The sequence below is a fragment of the Anguilla rostrata genome, chromosome 13 (genome assembly GCF_018555375.3).
Source record: "Anguilla rostrata isolate EN2019 chromosome 13, ASM1855537v3, whole genome shotgun sequence".
Taxonomy (NCBI): Eukaryota; Metazoa; Chordata; class Actinopteri; order Anguilliformes; family Anguillidae; genus Anguilla; species Anguilla rostrata.
Genome location: NC_057945.1, coordinates 35,557,931 through 35,573,606, shown reverse-complemented (window position 1 = coordinate 35,573,606; position 15,676 = coordinate 35,557,931). Strand labels below are relative to the sequence as shown.

The 15,676-nt window shown below is 53.1% G+C and overlaps 1 protein-coding gene across 1 annotated transcript in view; it reads left to right on the top strand.

Moving 5' to 3' along the window:
- Positions 1–15,676, top strand: part of LOC135238573 (calmodulin-binding transcription activator 1-like) — a 443,511-nt gene that overhangs the window by 12,668 nt on the left and 415,167 nt on the right. Inside the window, 1 exon segment of the mRNA XM_064306622.1 lies at positions 8,832–8,935. Coding sequence (XP_064162692.1) covers positions 8,832–8,935 — 104 coding nt within the window.

Below are 15,676 nucleotides of genomic sequence, written 5' to 3'. Positions count from 1 at the left end.
GCTTGTGTGTGTGTGTGTGTGTGTGTGTGTGCATGCCTGCCTGCCTGGTTGTGTGTGCGTGCTTATGTGTGTGTGCTTATGTGTGTGTGTGTGTGGGTACCCCCTGAATAACAGTTTTCAGGTATCTGCGCAGACTGACTGATGAATCAGTTTTACAGTTTGTGTGGGACGGACGTAATGCGCGGACATTAGCGGTGAGTTACGAGGTCTCCTGGACACCCCTCGGCAGTTCGGGTAGCTCGGGGCCCTCTCGCTGCGCGCTTAACTGCGGTCTCGGATAAAGACGATGTGAGCGCGTGCAGCTGCGAGCGCAGAGCCTTCAGCTGGGGCCCATTCCGAGAACACTCTCCGCTTCCCTTAGCTGGCGCTACGCTGCAGCGAGTAGCATTAGGCAAAACTATCAAAGTTCCCCTGTATCCAGGACCGGAGTTTCCTGTACTAGGCTTAGCTAAACATCGTCACACAGAACCTTGCGTATTTTCTAACTTGGCTAGCCTCTGACAGGGGCGATTTACGGGAAAAGGAGCTGCTTGTTTGTGCGCAGAGCTCCCCCAGAAGGCCCTCGAATCGTTCAGACAGATGCGTCCCTTAGCGGAGTGGAAACAGGGGGGCTAAATGCTTGTAAGAAGATATGCAATCTGACTTGTTTAATGAGTGTCTCGAAGTTGGCACCCGGCGCACTGCCTCGGTGGCACTGTCCCAACCAGAGAGGGATTACTTCTAAAGTTTATCAGCGATATGACAAATTGGCATGCAGACCCACCCCCCCCCCCACCCCCCACCCCCCGAAACGGCAGCGCAGTGAGCTTGTATCCCTGTCACATTCGTTTTATTTGGAGGAAAAAGGGAGGGAAATTTTTTTTTTCTAAATTTCCCCAGACGGCCTTTTTTATATCTGTGTGGGGAGGAGTAAACGTTGCGTTTTGAGTATTTTACTTTATCTTTATTATGGAAAGTTTTATAATTAACAGACAGCCGTCTCGGAGGAGCGTTAGGCTTTTATTTTATATATTTTTTGTCCCGGGGACACGCGTTAAATGTGGGAAAATGACAGTTTTATAAGGTAGGGAAGAAATGGATGGAGTAACGGAGAGTGAGCTGAAGTGCGGAGGTTTCTCATTTTGCGCCAAACTCTGTCTGGAGCGCCAGACTCGCTTTCCCGCTTCCGTTTGAGAGCAGGGTAATCGCGCAAGATGGGGTTTTTTTTTCCGGAACGTTCTTTGGGGGGCGGAGACTGCTGCTCTCCGTGCCCGCGTGTAAATGGACTGAATGGACTGCATTTATATAGCGCTTTTATCCAAAGCGCTTTACAATTGATGCTTCTCATTCACCAGAGCAGTTAGGGGTTAGGGGTTAGGGGTTAGGTGTCTTGCTCAAGGACGCTTCGACACGCCCAGGGCGGGGTTTGAACCGGCAACCCTCCGACTGCCAGACAATCGGTCTTACCTCCTGAGCTATGTCGTGTGTGTGTAATAGCGGCGGTGTTGCGTGTGATCGGTCCGGGGGCAGCGCTGGAGGAAGGCTGGCGGTGCTGTGTGTGCGCACGCGCTCTCTTAACGACGCGTTTCTCCGTTTGCAGCAGAGGGCGCGGGAGGGGTTCGAACAGCACCTCCCCCGCCTCCCCCACCCTCCCAGCCCCCCCACCCCCAACCCCACAAAGAGATGGGCTCTTTTTTCGCTTTTAAACTCCCCGCATGCTTTTAGAAAAAGCTGAGAGAAACTTTGGTCTCTGGAAGCAGCCCTGCCAGTTAGGTGGGGGTGGGGGGGGGGGGGTACCTGGGATCCACTGGAGCACAGATGGAGCTGCGATATTAGGAAGGAAAGCCGCCCCCGCAGTGAGAGAGACGCCAGCCGGGGTCCCGTCGTTAACCACAGGGAGGAGGGGTGCTGCTGCCGCCCCTCTCTCTCCAGCGGGTGACACAGGCCCCCCATCTTCACAGGGGAACCTGAATTTTACAGAGGGGGTAGCTAAGGGGCTGAGCCCGGCCACACATGGGGTGGGGGGGTGGGGGGGGGTTGTGCTCATTGGCCGAGCTGGCGGGGATGATGTCATCAGAGCGATGTGGCTCGGTTGTGTTGGATGGCTGGCAGGCAGTGGGCCACGGTGGAGAGCGGGATGGTGGGACGGCGGAGAGTGATTTGTGTTTGCCGCCCCCTGGATAAGCGCCAAGACCCCCACCCCCCCCCCCCCCCCCCCCCCCCCCCACCCCACCCTTCTCCTCAAACGTGGGTTTCCTCAAAAACATCCCCATATTAGTCAAACACATTTTGGAGTGTTTGTCCCCCCTGAGAGCTAGGACTTGGGGCCCGTCCTGCTCGGATAGGATTTTACAAATTAAAAATGTAAAGGGGAGGCTATTTATAGCTCCATCTCTTGTACGGCTTTCAACAAAATGCTTACAAATAAAGAAAAAAGAAAAGAGAAAGGAAAGATGTCGATGTTTGTCGCTGGCAGAACTATAATGAGTAAGCAATGTGTTTGATTAACATACAGCAAAGGGCTGATCTAAGGTAAAACTGGGAAACTTCAACAAGTTGGGCCCGAACGCTGCATCCGGCAAATATTGACGGTCCTTATGCTGCTCAGTAACGTTTTATTCTCTGCGTCGCGGAGCGGAGCCACCTGCGCACTAAACGCTGCTCGCGCGTTCGCGTAAGTGCGGAAAGGTTGATATATTTATGGTAATGCTCCGCAGAGCCTGACAAGGGTAGATTTATTGCTTCTTTTGGGCATATTTTAGTTGCTCAATTCCCAGCCCAAAGTTCACCCCCCCCCCCCCCCCCGATAATGAATCTGTTCCTGCCCAGGTTTCGGCGCTGGGTCTCCAGACTGGGATCGAGCCGCGATATTTTCGGTTGTAAATCAGAAAGCGGTGGGACAGAGTACATGGGAGGGGGCCGGTTGTCATGGTGATAGTTGCGGGGGGGGGGGGGGGTGAAAGTAGTCATAATTGTGCAGAATGCAATGCGGTGCAACTGTTCTATTCTTGGCACATCCTTAGATGGAAGAAAAAAAAAAAGAAACGTCGTTGAGTTTCAGCTGAACATTTGAACACGTTTTGGGAAAAGGCAGCGCGTAGAACGTGATTGGGTTTGGCCATAATTACGAATCCCACAAAAACGGGGGCTGTGTTGTGTGTAGCCCTACTCCCAACTCCACCGTGCGTATTGTGACCTTGAGTTGATTCTTCCAGAAGATCTTCAGCCTCACCCCGCTGGCGTCCTGCTTAATAGCACATTTGCAGGGCTTAACTAACCTAACTAACCTTCAGAAGTTTATTTTTTTAAATGCACACAGACCCTCGTTCCTCATTTACTGACCGTACACAGACGTGCCATAGTTTGCTGCCGCTGGACGAACGGGGGGCCCGCTGAGGTTCGAGGCACGACCCTCGTTTCAACCTCCCCACCGACAGGAGGAACAACAACAACATCAAGTACAAAAAAAATAAAAAATAGCGAATAGCTGGAGGAAAATAAAGCCGAAAAACGGTCCCCGCATCCAAATCTCCCGGCCTCAGTAAAAGCGGCTGTCGTTATGCACATTACAGCCCCGTCAGGGGGAGCGGAGCGGTTTAGACTGGCATTTGGCGCGAGGGAAACCCGGCCCGATCTGTCCTCCGGGGAGCTTTTCTTTCTCTCCGCGCGGTCGGCTAGTTTTCGTTTTTCTATTACTTTTTTGGACGTCAGGCGAAGAGTTTCGGGCTCCGCGTCGCTCCCCCTCTCTCTGTTTCGCTTACCCTCTCTGAATAGACCCGTCCGTTTAGTCCATCATCACCATTTTTACCCCTTCCCCCCCCCAGAGAGAAATCAGTCCTGCTCCTTTTTTGTTTTTCGCACAAGTTTACCCCCCCTCCCCCTCTCCTTTTCATTGCCGTATCAGTCGCTACCTCCTCTTTGTTGGAGTTTTTTTTTTTTTTCCTCCACCTTTCCTTTTCTTATCTTTTGTTCGTTCGTTCTGTTCTTCCCCCTCCCTGTGTTGGGCGTACTGCACCCAACCTGTACCCCCCGCCCACCCCCCTCACCCGCCCCGAAATCGCGCGTCCTGGCCGGGTCATTTCCTGGCGTGCGGCCGTTTTAGCCCGTGACGCTAACCGTCGCGCTAACGGCCGCAGAGGTCCGAAATACCTGCTGCTGTTTTCGGTTATTGAGCTCCTGTGCTTCTGCTCTGCCCCCCCCAGCCCCCCCCTCCCCAAACCCCCCCCCCCAATCTCACAGCCGCCGCCGCCTCAGCCTCCAAATCCGTCTGAGCGCGCTCACTGGAGGAATACCAAATGGGGTGTGCAGTCATTTCGCTCCTTTACAGCCCTGCTGCCGGGGGGGGGTGTGTGGGGGGTGTGGGGGGGGTTATATATTGCATAGGGGCTTTTGTTCACCACCCTCTCTTTGCCACGTCTCGTTTCGATGACTTTCCTCTGCCCCTCGCCCTGCACCCTCCCTCATCACGACTTGCTTCGATATGACCCCTCCCTCACGACGCCAGCCACTGACCCGTCGGTCGCGCCTCCATTCGTCTCCGGAAATGGAAGGAGAGCGGAAAGCGCGGCCATTTTAGATCCCGGCGATAGCCCCGCCCGGCGAGCCCAGCTCCAGCGCCAGCGCCAGCAGCGTACCTGCGGCTCCACGGGCGAACTCGCCGCCGCCCGTGACACAGCCGAGGATTCTGGGCCGGGGCGGAACTGGGACCTAAAAAATGCTGAGGTCAAGTGGTGTGGTGGGGAGAGGGGAGGGTTAGGTTTAGGAGGGTTAGGACGCGGTGTGCTCCTTTTTCCCTTTTAATTTGCTCATTTAAATGTAGACGCGTTTAGGTGAGTAAATGCTGAACACACGCCTCTCCAGATCAGGCTTAAATTTGATCAGATATTAAGACACCGTTCATTCCCCTCCTAAATGAAACTGATGAAATAGAAATTGACATTCTCACTAAAGAATGAAATTAAATATGGGCTTTGGAAACGGTTGTGAAGAAAACCTTCCAAAAAATAATACAAATCCTGAGGACACGACCTCGGCGGTAGTTACGGCCCCGTTGCCGGGTGCTTCGGTTGCCGCGGTTACTCCCGCCAAAAGCGCAGGGACGCTCGGTCCCCGGCGAGGCGCTCCGGTACTTAAATAAATAAAAAATAATTTAAAAAAAGAAAGTTTTTCCGGCAGAGTCATAAAGAGGGCGCTTGGCTGAGGTTACCCGAGCTCAGGCTCCCGCCCGGCTCTGATCCGCGCTTTGAAGAGGCAGTTTGATCTGCGCTTTCCGTCCGCTTTCAAAGGAGCCGCCATCAACCGCCGCGCGGCGGCTAGCGCATGCAGATGGCGGCCGACGGCGGAGCCGAACCCCGGCGAACCCCGCTGAACCCCGATTCGTATTCTGCCCTCGGCCCTGAACCCCTGGGCCTCCGCGCCGCGCGCTAAAGAGGGGTTTCGGTTTTAACTGTGTGAGCGTTATTTCAGCTGCCTGAAACTCCGTCTTCTCAGGACGTCTGGTAATAAATGTGTAATTGATTAGTGTATTCACACACACACACACACGCACGCACACACACACACACACACACTCACACACACACACACGCCACACACCACACACACACACACACACACACACACACACACACACACACACTCACACACACATAAACACACACACACACACACACACACATACACACACACACACACACACACTCACACACACACACACACACACACACATACACACACACACACACAGACACACACACACAAATACACTCACGCTCACACACACACACTCACACTCCACCTACACACCACCCACTCACACACACCAAACACTCACCTACACACACACACACACAAACCCACACACACAAGGACCACACACACACTCACAAAACACATACACTCACCCGCACACACACACACCACACACACACCAGGTGACGGCGCATTTATATTTAAAGCGGCCGCAGGTACGTCTAAACGGCGAACATCTGCGCGTGCGTTTGGGGCCAGATGAGCGGCGAGCTTCGCGCCGGGCGCAACGCGGCCCGAGAGACGGGCACTAATGGCCTTCGCCTGGCATCTGCCCGTTACCGCGGTGATTAAAATGTGACTCCACAGGTCCACAGTCGGAGAGCGTCAGCGTAATTCGGAAAGGCCCCCGGCCCGCTCTGGAACAGCGAGAAGGAGAGGGGGAGGGGGGAGGAGATTGAGAGGGGGAGAGAGAGAGAGAGAGGGAAGGACAAAGGGAGAGAGAGGGAGAGAGAGAAGGAGACGGGGAGAGAGAGAGAGAGGGAGAGAGTGAGAGAAGGAGAGGGGGAGAGAGAAAGGTAGAGAGAGAGAGAGGGAGAGAGTGAGAGAAGGAGAGGGGGAGAGGGAGAGGGGGAGACGGAGAGAGAGGGAGAGGGGAGAGAGGGGGAGAAAGAAAGAGAGAAAGAAGGGAGCCAGATATATGGACCAGGCTTAATTACGCTCTGAATAAGTTGCTGGCCTGGTCCCTTTGTCATCCTTTGGCGTTTGTGCTTTGGGAGCAGAGAGCTTTCCCAGCGCGGGGCGGGACGGGACATCGCTCAGCAGGCCGGCGGCGGGAGCGCTGTTCCTGCGCCTTTCATTTTAAAACCATTCCGTTCGGCTCGTTTAAAAGCCGGGCCATCCGTCACCGCGGAGACGACCGCGCACGCACGCACGCACGCACACGCCGCTCCGCTCGTCCGGCGCCGGTTCACCTGGAGGCCCGCCGCGTTGGGTGGACGCCGCGCGCGCGCGTGTGTGTGAAGGAGCGGACGCTGCCGCGCGAAGCCGTGCGCCATCGCAACGCACGGCACGCGGAAACGCGCTCAGTAATTCTGCGTCGGAGGGAAAGCGTTAATGATATCCTCCTCGGCCTGAAACGTTCAGCCAGCACGTCATCCTTTTCCTTCAAGTGCATACGCTTGACATTCATACTGATTTGAATAACAATAATAATAATAATAATCATAATAATAATAAAGGAGCTTAATAAGGGAAGGCCAGGAGTGCATATAGCGGTATATAGCACGCATTATCGCACGCATTGAGCGATGTGGCAGTTTACTGAAGCAATGGGCTGCATTCAGATTGGCTCTGGAAAAATGACCAGGCCCATTTGTACAGCATCACATCCGTCAGGTGCTGAATATAGCGCTCAGCCCTACTTGTGGGGGGTGGGGGTGGAGGGGAGGGGGGGTGTTTTCAGAAGGCTGGGATAGAAAGTTTGCTTTGGTCTACAGTGTTAAGGGGCCCACATAGACTGCATATGCACGGGGCCCAGAATTTTGTGCCACACCCCTGCTACACCCCTATTACCTCCTACAGATAGCAGCGGTGGTGGGGCAGTGTGTGGGAGGTGTTGCAGGTGTGAAAGGGGTTCTCCTGCACTGGCACGGGTTCTCCTGTGGACTCCTGTCTGCAGGGTTCTACAGCAGGGCCCCGTGAGAAGGTTGGACAGCACACAGTGACGGGGTCGGACATGGCCAATAAGAAATAATTCAGTTAGACTGGCGGAAGTGTACATGTAGGAAATTCACTCTGTTTATTGATCTCTCTCTCTCACTCTCTCTCTGTCCCTCTCCTCTCTCTCACTCTCTGTGTCTTTGTACCTCTCCTGTTTCACACTCCCCCCTTTCTCTCTCACTCTCACTCTCTGTCCCTCTCCCCTCTCTCTCTCTATTTCTCACTCTCTCTCTCTCCCACCCCCTTTGCGGTGTTTGTGTCCGAATCAGCAGACCACTTTCACCTAGATCCCTTTAAAAAAATTTTAAAAAAGTTTTAATTAAAATCCAGTTCCTTTTTGTGGCTGATTGTCGTACATGAGTCAGCGCAGCATCGACTGGCAGTCACAATGAGTGGAAATGGGTCACAATGGGTGAAATTCGGAGAAGAGCGCCACCCCAAGGGCCCACCCCCCCCCCCCTCGTCGGTAGTCTGCATGCCCTCCCTTTGTTTTCAGAGGACACACCGAGTCACCTGCTCTGGCTCTTCTCCTGTCTGCACATAAAGTAGGGCTTTCTGTCCCTGGGGGCCCAGACCATAGACTGTAGAAAGATATGGACAAAGTCACTGTGACATCACCCATTGACTCCACCATGGGCTTGGTGAAAAGGACTTTGAAGCCTGGGAAGTGTAGTTTTGTGGGCGCCGCCATGTTGTACAAATTGGAGTCAGAGACTGCGCAGTTGGGACTTGAAGTCCGGTCGTCCACTAAGCGTGTGAGATACAGTGACTCGGTACTGATGCAAACTGTCCCTGATTCGTCCGCAAAATATTACCGGCTTGTCCAAATAGCATTAGAACTTCACAAGTCAGCGTATGGGGAAATTAGACGAAGAAAAAACACCTATTGCGACTACCTTTTCGACTACCTTTTCTTATGGAAAAAGAATTATTGACTTTGTATTTTGACCGTATTGTTGCCATTGACTTACTTTAAAATGGCTCGCTGAGACACCTATACTGGAGCCAACCACAGTGGCGCTAGTGAGCAACGTCTCTCAGCAAGACCAGGAAGTGAGCTTCAGAAACGCAGCCCCATTTTGGCCGCTTGGCCCAGACCGACCTGTTGCTGTTGCTATTGTTGCTGTTGCTGTTGAGTTTGTTGTTATTGTTGCTGTTGCTGTCGTTGCTGTTGCTGTTCTTGTTGCTGTTTCTCTTGCTTTTGCTGCTGTTGCTGTTGTGTTTGTTGTTATTGTTGCTGTTTCTGTTGTCGCTGTTGTTGCTGTTGCGGTTGTTGCTGTTGCGGTTGTTGCTGTTGTGTTTGTTGTTATTGCTGTTGTTGCTGCTGCTGATGTGACTGACCCTTCTGTTCCCTCTCGCCCCCGTCCCCTCTCCTGTTTCAGACGAACACGGACATTTGAAAATCTACCTGCCCAAAAAGCTGCTTGAATGTCTGCCCAAATGTTCCTCCCTGCCCAAGGAGAGGCACCGGTGGAACACCAACGAGGTGAGGTGCCAACCATGCCAACTGCGCCCACTGCGCCAACTGCACCAACCGCCAAACTGTGCTGCTTCTGAGTTCACACTGCTATGACTGTTACTTCCTCAGAATGGGGGGCTGGTTGGGCCAACACCACGCTGTTCATTTTTTTGGGATGGGGGTCCGTGGGGATGGGGGAGCAGATGGGGGTGTATTGAACCTTGGCACAGATGTCAGCCCTCCCCCCCCTTTCCCATTTCTTTAGTCTCCTTTGTCAGATTGAGCTAATATTCCTATTTCTGCTCTCTTTAGCAAGAACAGGCTGGCACTTTCCTTCCAGAATGTTCTGTCCCTCATAGAGTACACAAGGTCTACGTCTTTAGATCTTTACTTTTAAATTATTATTGGCAAAGGTTATCCTCTTGAAATACAGCAATAACAGGTGTAGTTTAGTGTGCACATTTAAATTGATATTTTGGGGTGTTTTTTTATTATTAGTAAAAACAGCACTGCAAGGCTCTGTTACTAATATGTCCCTAATTGTTTTGAACATCCGTTGATACTACTTGTACTGCAAAATCAAAACACCAAGTGTGTTTCCTCTTCCTATTTTCTGCTGTGTATTAGTGGTTGGAACATTTTTATTACCGAAAGTCCTCAATGTAGTGCAGTACCTCTGCAGTGTGATGGAAATATTAGAACTTTATTTCGTTGTGTAATGAGGTTTAAAGACTGGCTGTCTGCCTGCTTTTCCCGATTGTTTATCTTTAAGAAAACGAATGCCTCTTTGTCTCCTCCAGTTAGCCAGGTGCGGTGGAGTCTTTTTATATATATAATATTTTTTTTATACGACAGAACACGCTTGTTTTTCTTCCGCGTACAAGGAACAACAAAAAGCGCACGGATTTATACATCCCCTCAGAGCCCGGAGGCTTTTTAATATTCTATAGTGAATAAACAGCTTCCGACGAGATAAACACAAACCTTTTAGGCTCTGCGCGTTGGAAAATCAGAACTGAAAATTCTGTTTTTATTTGTGTGTCAGAGTGGGGAAGAACATCGGCGGCGTTTTCGCTGACCTGTGGGCCGGCCGTTTTAAATTGGTTCATTTCTTTTTCCCGCCGTTCCCTCCTTTATCATTTAATGGAAAGGAGTCGGCGCGTCTCCCCTTGATTTCCTCGTTCCGACGCGCTCCTGACTGGCGCGCGCGGCCGCTGGCGCGCGGCTCGCGTGAGGCCGGGCCGCAGATCGGAACCCGAAACATCGCTCAGCCGCTTAAAGCTGGAGGGATTTTTTTTATTTTTATTTTTTTTTTTAGCGATTGCTGTAGCAAACGTTTTCTCAGAGGAAATTCATAAGCTATCGGTAGACGGGATTATCCCGTTGAATCTCGCGTGTTTTTTATTTATTGTTTAATTTTTATTCTGCGCATCAGGATAACGAGCCACGTGCCGTCGGAGGAGGAGGCCGCCCTCGTGTTTATAAACCGAAAGTTCTCCATGGCAAAGAGATTTTGCTTTAAGGACGCGCCTGTTTGAAACTTATTAAAGGGGGGGGGGGAGTAGGTGCGACAATCCCTTTCAATAGGGGGCCGTGGGGAAATGATGAAAGCCGTCCCCCGTCCCCCGTCCCCCCCGCCATAGCTCACCTGTCACTCTTGCGTCAGCTCCAGCTCCTGCGCTGCCGCGGCGACGGCGGAGTGACAGATTGCTGAAGCCTCCTTTCTGAAGGTGTATTTATGGATTACAGGCGAGCGCCGGGGGTTTGATCTCTCAATGTCGGGATGTTTTCTTTACGCGGCGGCGGCGGCGGCGACGCGCGATTCGTGCGGGGGGGGGAGGAAGGCGTGCGAGGGAGCGAGCGAGCGAACGGCGGCGGCGGCGGCGCGATGGCGGTGTGGCGGTGTAGACGTCTCTTTTCTGTGTTCTGGGAACCGCGGAGGACCGAAGGCACACGCTACAGCGTGTCCTCGGAGTCGGGGAGCCGAGAGACTTCGAGCCCCCCCACCCGCCCCCCCCTCCACCGCCCCAGCGAATCCCTTCAGAGGCTTCGCAAAGTCACGCAAAAAAAAGTTTTCTGGCGAATTCTTAAACCATCGTCTCCTTTTCTGTTATCAGCTGCGTGGCAAAAGTGCAGGATCCATGTCAAATATTGAGTCGGTGCTGTTGAATTCATTATATAGAAGTCTAATATCACAAAGTCTGATATTAAACAATAAGCCCAGGCCAGGATAGCTTTTAAGAAACTCTTACAAACCCGCCTCTTTGCAAACGTTATCAACGTCTGTGGTTAGGGCAGTGGTTCCTACAACGCTGTTCCTGGAGATCTGCCGTCCTGTAGGTTCTCACTCCAACCCTAACAAAGCAGACCTCACTCAACGTGGATCTACTGTCCTTTGTGTTATCACTCCAAACCCTAACAAAGTCAGACTTATTCAAAAGCTAAATCTACAGTCCTGTATTATCACCCAACCCTAACTTAAGATCACTCAAAACAGAAAGTCTAACGTCCTTGGTGAGGTTTACACTCTGTTCCTAACTAAGCCAGACTCACTCCAACCCTAACAAGGCTCCCACCCTTACCTAGAGATCTACCGTCCTGTAGGTTTTCACTTCAGACGATAGCATTGAGTTCCTGTCTCCCTGTCGCACCCGGTCACCTGCCCAGGTCATCCTGATAAAGTTAAAACTGAAACGGTGCCTTCCAATCGAGCTGGCTGCCCAACCTGCTTTTAGCTGCTCTGTGTGTGTGTGTGTGTGTGTGGATTTCTGTTTCTGTTTGTGTTTTAACTGCTTTGTTCTGTTATATTTTACACTTTGTAGTGCTTTGTGTTTTAAGAGAAGTGCATTACAAATAAAATCCATTATTATTGTTGTTATTATTAATAATAATAATAATAATAATAATAATAATAAATATAAGCTAGCACAATTCTAACTGTTGTCACTAGCATCCCTTTGTATGACCCAGCCTTTTTAAAAAAAAAAGTAATCAGAGGATTAAAAAAAAAATTAATTTGTCGCTCGTCCGTATTGATTGCAGTACATTTCCTGACAACAGTGCAGTTTTTCACGCTGTTGGAAATTAATTGCGTTTCCACTCGGGAAAAAGCAGTTATTTCTGCGTTCGTCTTAATTGTGCTGCGGCCGTTCGGGTGCTGCTGACAGATTGACCTTGAGCGCAAGTTCTGGTGAAAAGGCTGTTTCTGCAGGGAGAGAAAAGAGGCTGCGAGTAGCAAAGGGACGTATTCAGCAGGTAGGAACAGCCCGCTACCCGTCCTTACCCGGGAGCAGACACAGGGCTTTATGTTCCCGGTGATGTGGTGAGTCTTTCTGGAAAGACGCAGCTTCCCACGCCTAACGCAGCTTGGCGTTTTCTTTCTGCGTTCACGTATAGAGAGCGACATTCCATTCCGATGTTTTGGAATCAGCCGGTTGATATTCCGATGTTTTGGAATCAGCCGGTTGATATTCCGATGTTTTGGAATCAGTCGGTTGATATTCTGATGTTTTGGAATCAGTCAGTTGATATTCCGATGTTTTGGAATCAGCCGGTTGATACTCCGATGTTTTGGAACCAGTCAGTTGATATTCCGATGTTTTGGAATCCGTCAGTTGATATTCTGTTTTGGTATCAGTCGGTGGTTGATATTGCGATGTTTTGGAAGCGCCTCCTCTGGCCGCGGTCGCGGATGAGAAGGCGCCAGATTGCGAGTTAGATCGGAGGGACGGCGGCAGAATCGGAATGCGCGGCGGCTTTTCTGTATGACTGGAATGCGACGCGGCGTCGGTCGGAAGCGCCGCGGCGGACGGCGATGCTGTGGAGCGTGACGGGCGTCCTCCTCCCGTCCTCTGAAAAGAGGTCAGCTTCGCTGGCTCAGACCGGCCCGTTTACACCAACAGACAAGGTGCGCCAAGACTTGTGACATCACAAGAGGCTTCAGTCTCACCGCTCGCCTGTCAGTCAACCCCCCCGCCCCCGCCCCCCCCCAGCCCACACCCCCATATACCCCCACCCCGCCCGCCAGTCTTCCTGTTGCATGTTTATGAGGAACACTTTACAAGCATTTAGTGGGAAACTCGATAAAACCGATCTGATGAAGACAGGGGGAGGGCGGGAGTGAGGATGAGGAGGGGAGCGGGAGGAAGGACGGGGGGCTCTATAAGCGGCCCTTTCAGCCGCCCGATGTGCGTGCGTCGAGCGTCCCGCGCTCCCGTCGCCCCAAAAGCCGGATTAAAACGGAATCTGGGGCAGCGCTCAGCGATTTATTGAGCGGGCGCCGTCGCGGCTGTTAATTTTTTTTATGCGCACACAAAGAAAGGTGCAGGAACACGACAGGAAGAAAACAGAGACAGCTGTACTACGGCAAAGCACGTCCCACAGACAGACTTCTACTGCTCGACACGGCGTCGCTGGTACGCACGCGCTGGGCTGGTACGCACGCGCTGGGCTGGTACGCACGCGCTGGGTTGGTACGCACGCGCTGGGGCTGGTGCGGTGGTGTAATCTTGCGTGAGGTGAGCCGTACGTGAAGATCATGGGGAATTTTCGCTTTCCTTTTTTAAAGGGTTTAAAGTTGGTTCTCCAGCCCCTGCTCGGTTGTTCACCTTATGGTTGACCCCCCTTCCTTCCATCTGAGCTTCAAATGATTTCCTCTTTTTTTTTTTTTTTCTGTGTGAAGTCGAAAAAGTCAGCTTTTGAAAATCAACCCCGAGGAAAAACAGTGGAAGTAGCACACAAAGTCAGCGAGTAAGTAAGTTCTCAGATCATCTAATCAAACACTTTCCCTGGTTTCATTTTTCCCAGAGAACCGGGCCCGTCTGAGTGGGTTTTCATTTTAAGTTTCTCCCGACTGCGTTAAGCGCTCACGCAGCCGTTTTGGGCCGCGTGTAACGCGCTGAGGGCGGGGCAGGCCTGACGGCTGAAGCCTCTTTCCTCCACAGCGTTGTTACATTACAGACATTTAGCAGACGCTCTTATCCAGAGCGACTTACACAACTTTTACACAGCATTTTACATTGTATCCATTTATTCAGCTGGATATATACTGAAGCAATTCAGGTTAAGTACCTTGCTCAAGGGTACAACGGCAGTGTCCTAGCTGGGAATCGAACCTGCGACTTTTGGGTTACAAGACCAACTCCTGACCCGCATTAGTGTGTGTAGCGTAGTGTTCCTGAGAAAAACGAGCCGTGCGGTTCGGTAGCTGTCCCGCGCGCGGACTCCCTTTCCGTACCGCCGGAGGAGGCGTGGGACGTAGCCGCGGGACGTAGCCGCCGGCACTTAAACGTGAAGGTGAGCCCGCCCCCCCCCCATGGGCCCACAGAGCCACGCCCTCACAGACCCAAACCGGCCGCCTTCTGCCGCACGGTCCGGCTCGATGACCTCCATCTTTCCCCCGGCGTCCCGCCGGTCTGAGGCTGCGCTCTCTCTCTGTCAGGAAGGGGCGTCATGCAGGGGGGGGGGCGGAGTTCTCCTTCATCCTCCTGAAGATCAAACGCATCGTGCCCCCCCCCCCCCCCCCCCCCCCGCCGAAGGACCTGGGCTTTGTTCTCGGTTTGAGCGGAGAGAGGCGTCGTTAGGGGGCCGTGCGTGGAAACGAGCGTGCGCTCATCACTTTCAGTGCCCCCCCCCCCCCCACCGTCTGTCTGTTTTTAATAGAACAGTGTTTAAATACAGTCCTCCTCTCCAGTCCCGGATCCATATTTATTGATCTGCTTGTTTTCTGCTCTTAAGTGTTGTTTACACCAACCCGGCTCACGGCGCGGAGAGGGACAGCACCTGCAGTGTGAGGAGAGGGACAGCACCTGCAGTGTGCGGAGAGGGACAGCACCTGCAGTGTGCGGAGAGGGACAGCACCTGCAGTGTGAGGAGAGGGACAGCGTCTGCAGTGTGAGGAGAGGGACAGCGCCTGCAGTGTGCGGAGAGGGACAGCACCTGCAGTGTATGGAGAGGGACAGCACCTGCAGTGTGTGGAGAGGGACAGCGTCTGCAGTGTGAGGAGAGGGACAGCACCTGCAGTGTGAGGAGAGGGACAAGCACCTGCAGTGTATGGAGAGGGACAGCGTCTGCAGTGTGAGGAGAGGGACAGCACCTGCAGTGTGAGGAGGGGGACAGCGTCTGCAGTGTGAGGAGAGGGACAGAGGGACAGCACCTGCAGTGTGAGGAGAGGGACAGCACCTGCAGTGAGCGGAGAGGGACAGCACCTGCAGTGTAAGGAGAGGGGCAGCACCTGCAGTGTGTGGAGGGCGTTGCACAGTCTCCAGTACAGCTGCGCAGTCTTTAGTCAGCCTGCGCAGTCTCCAGTCCTGCTGCGCAGTCTTTAGTCCGGCTGCGCAGTCTTCAGTCCGGCTGCGCATGGGACAGAGCGCAGCCAAACTGGCGTGACACCCCGCCATTAATGAGCAGAGGCTGCTTAAACACCTCTGAGGTTCCGGTGGTCTGGGTCACATGACCCCGGCAGCCCACGCCTGTCCCGGGCTGAGAGCTGCCCCGCCCCGGGGGAGAAGGATTGGCCCTGTACGCCCCACGCAAGGCTGGCACAGCCTGCCCCCCCCATCCCCCCATCACCCCCCACCCCCCTCCAGACAGACGGGGAGACAGGATTTTCCCTCTCTGCTGCTGGTGTGTGGCCGGATTTGGCCCAGGGAGGGGGGGGGGGGGTGGATGTATGGGGAGGGGAGGGGGGGGCGGGGCGTTCCGGGAACGCGGATCGCGGTAATGGAGCAGAAGACGGAAAGTGGGCCGGCGCTCCCGTGCCAGCCTGGC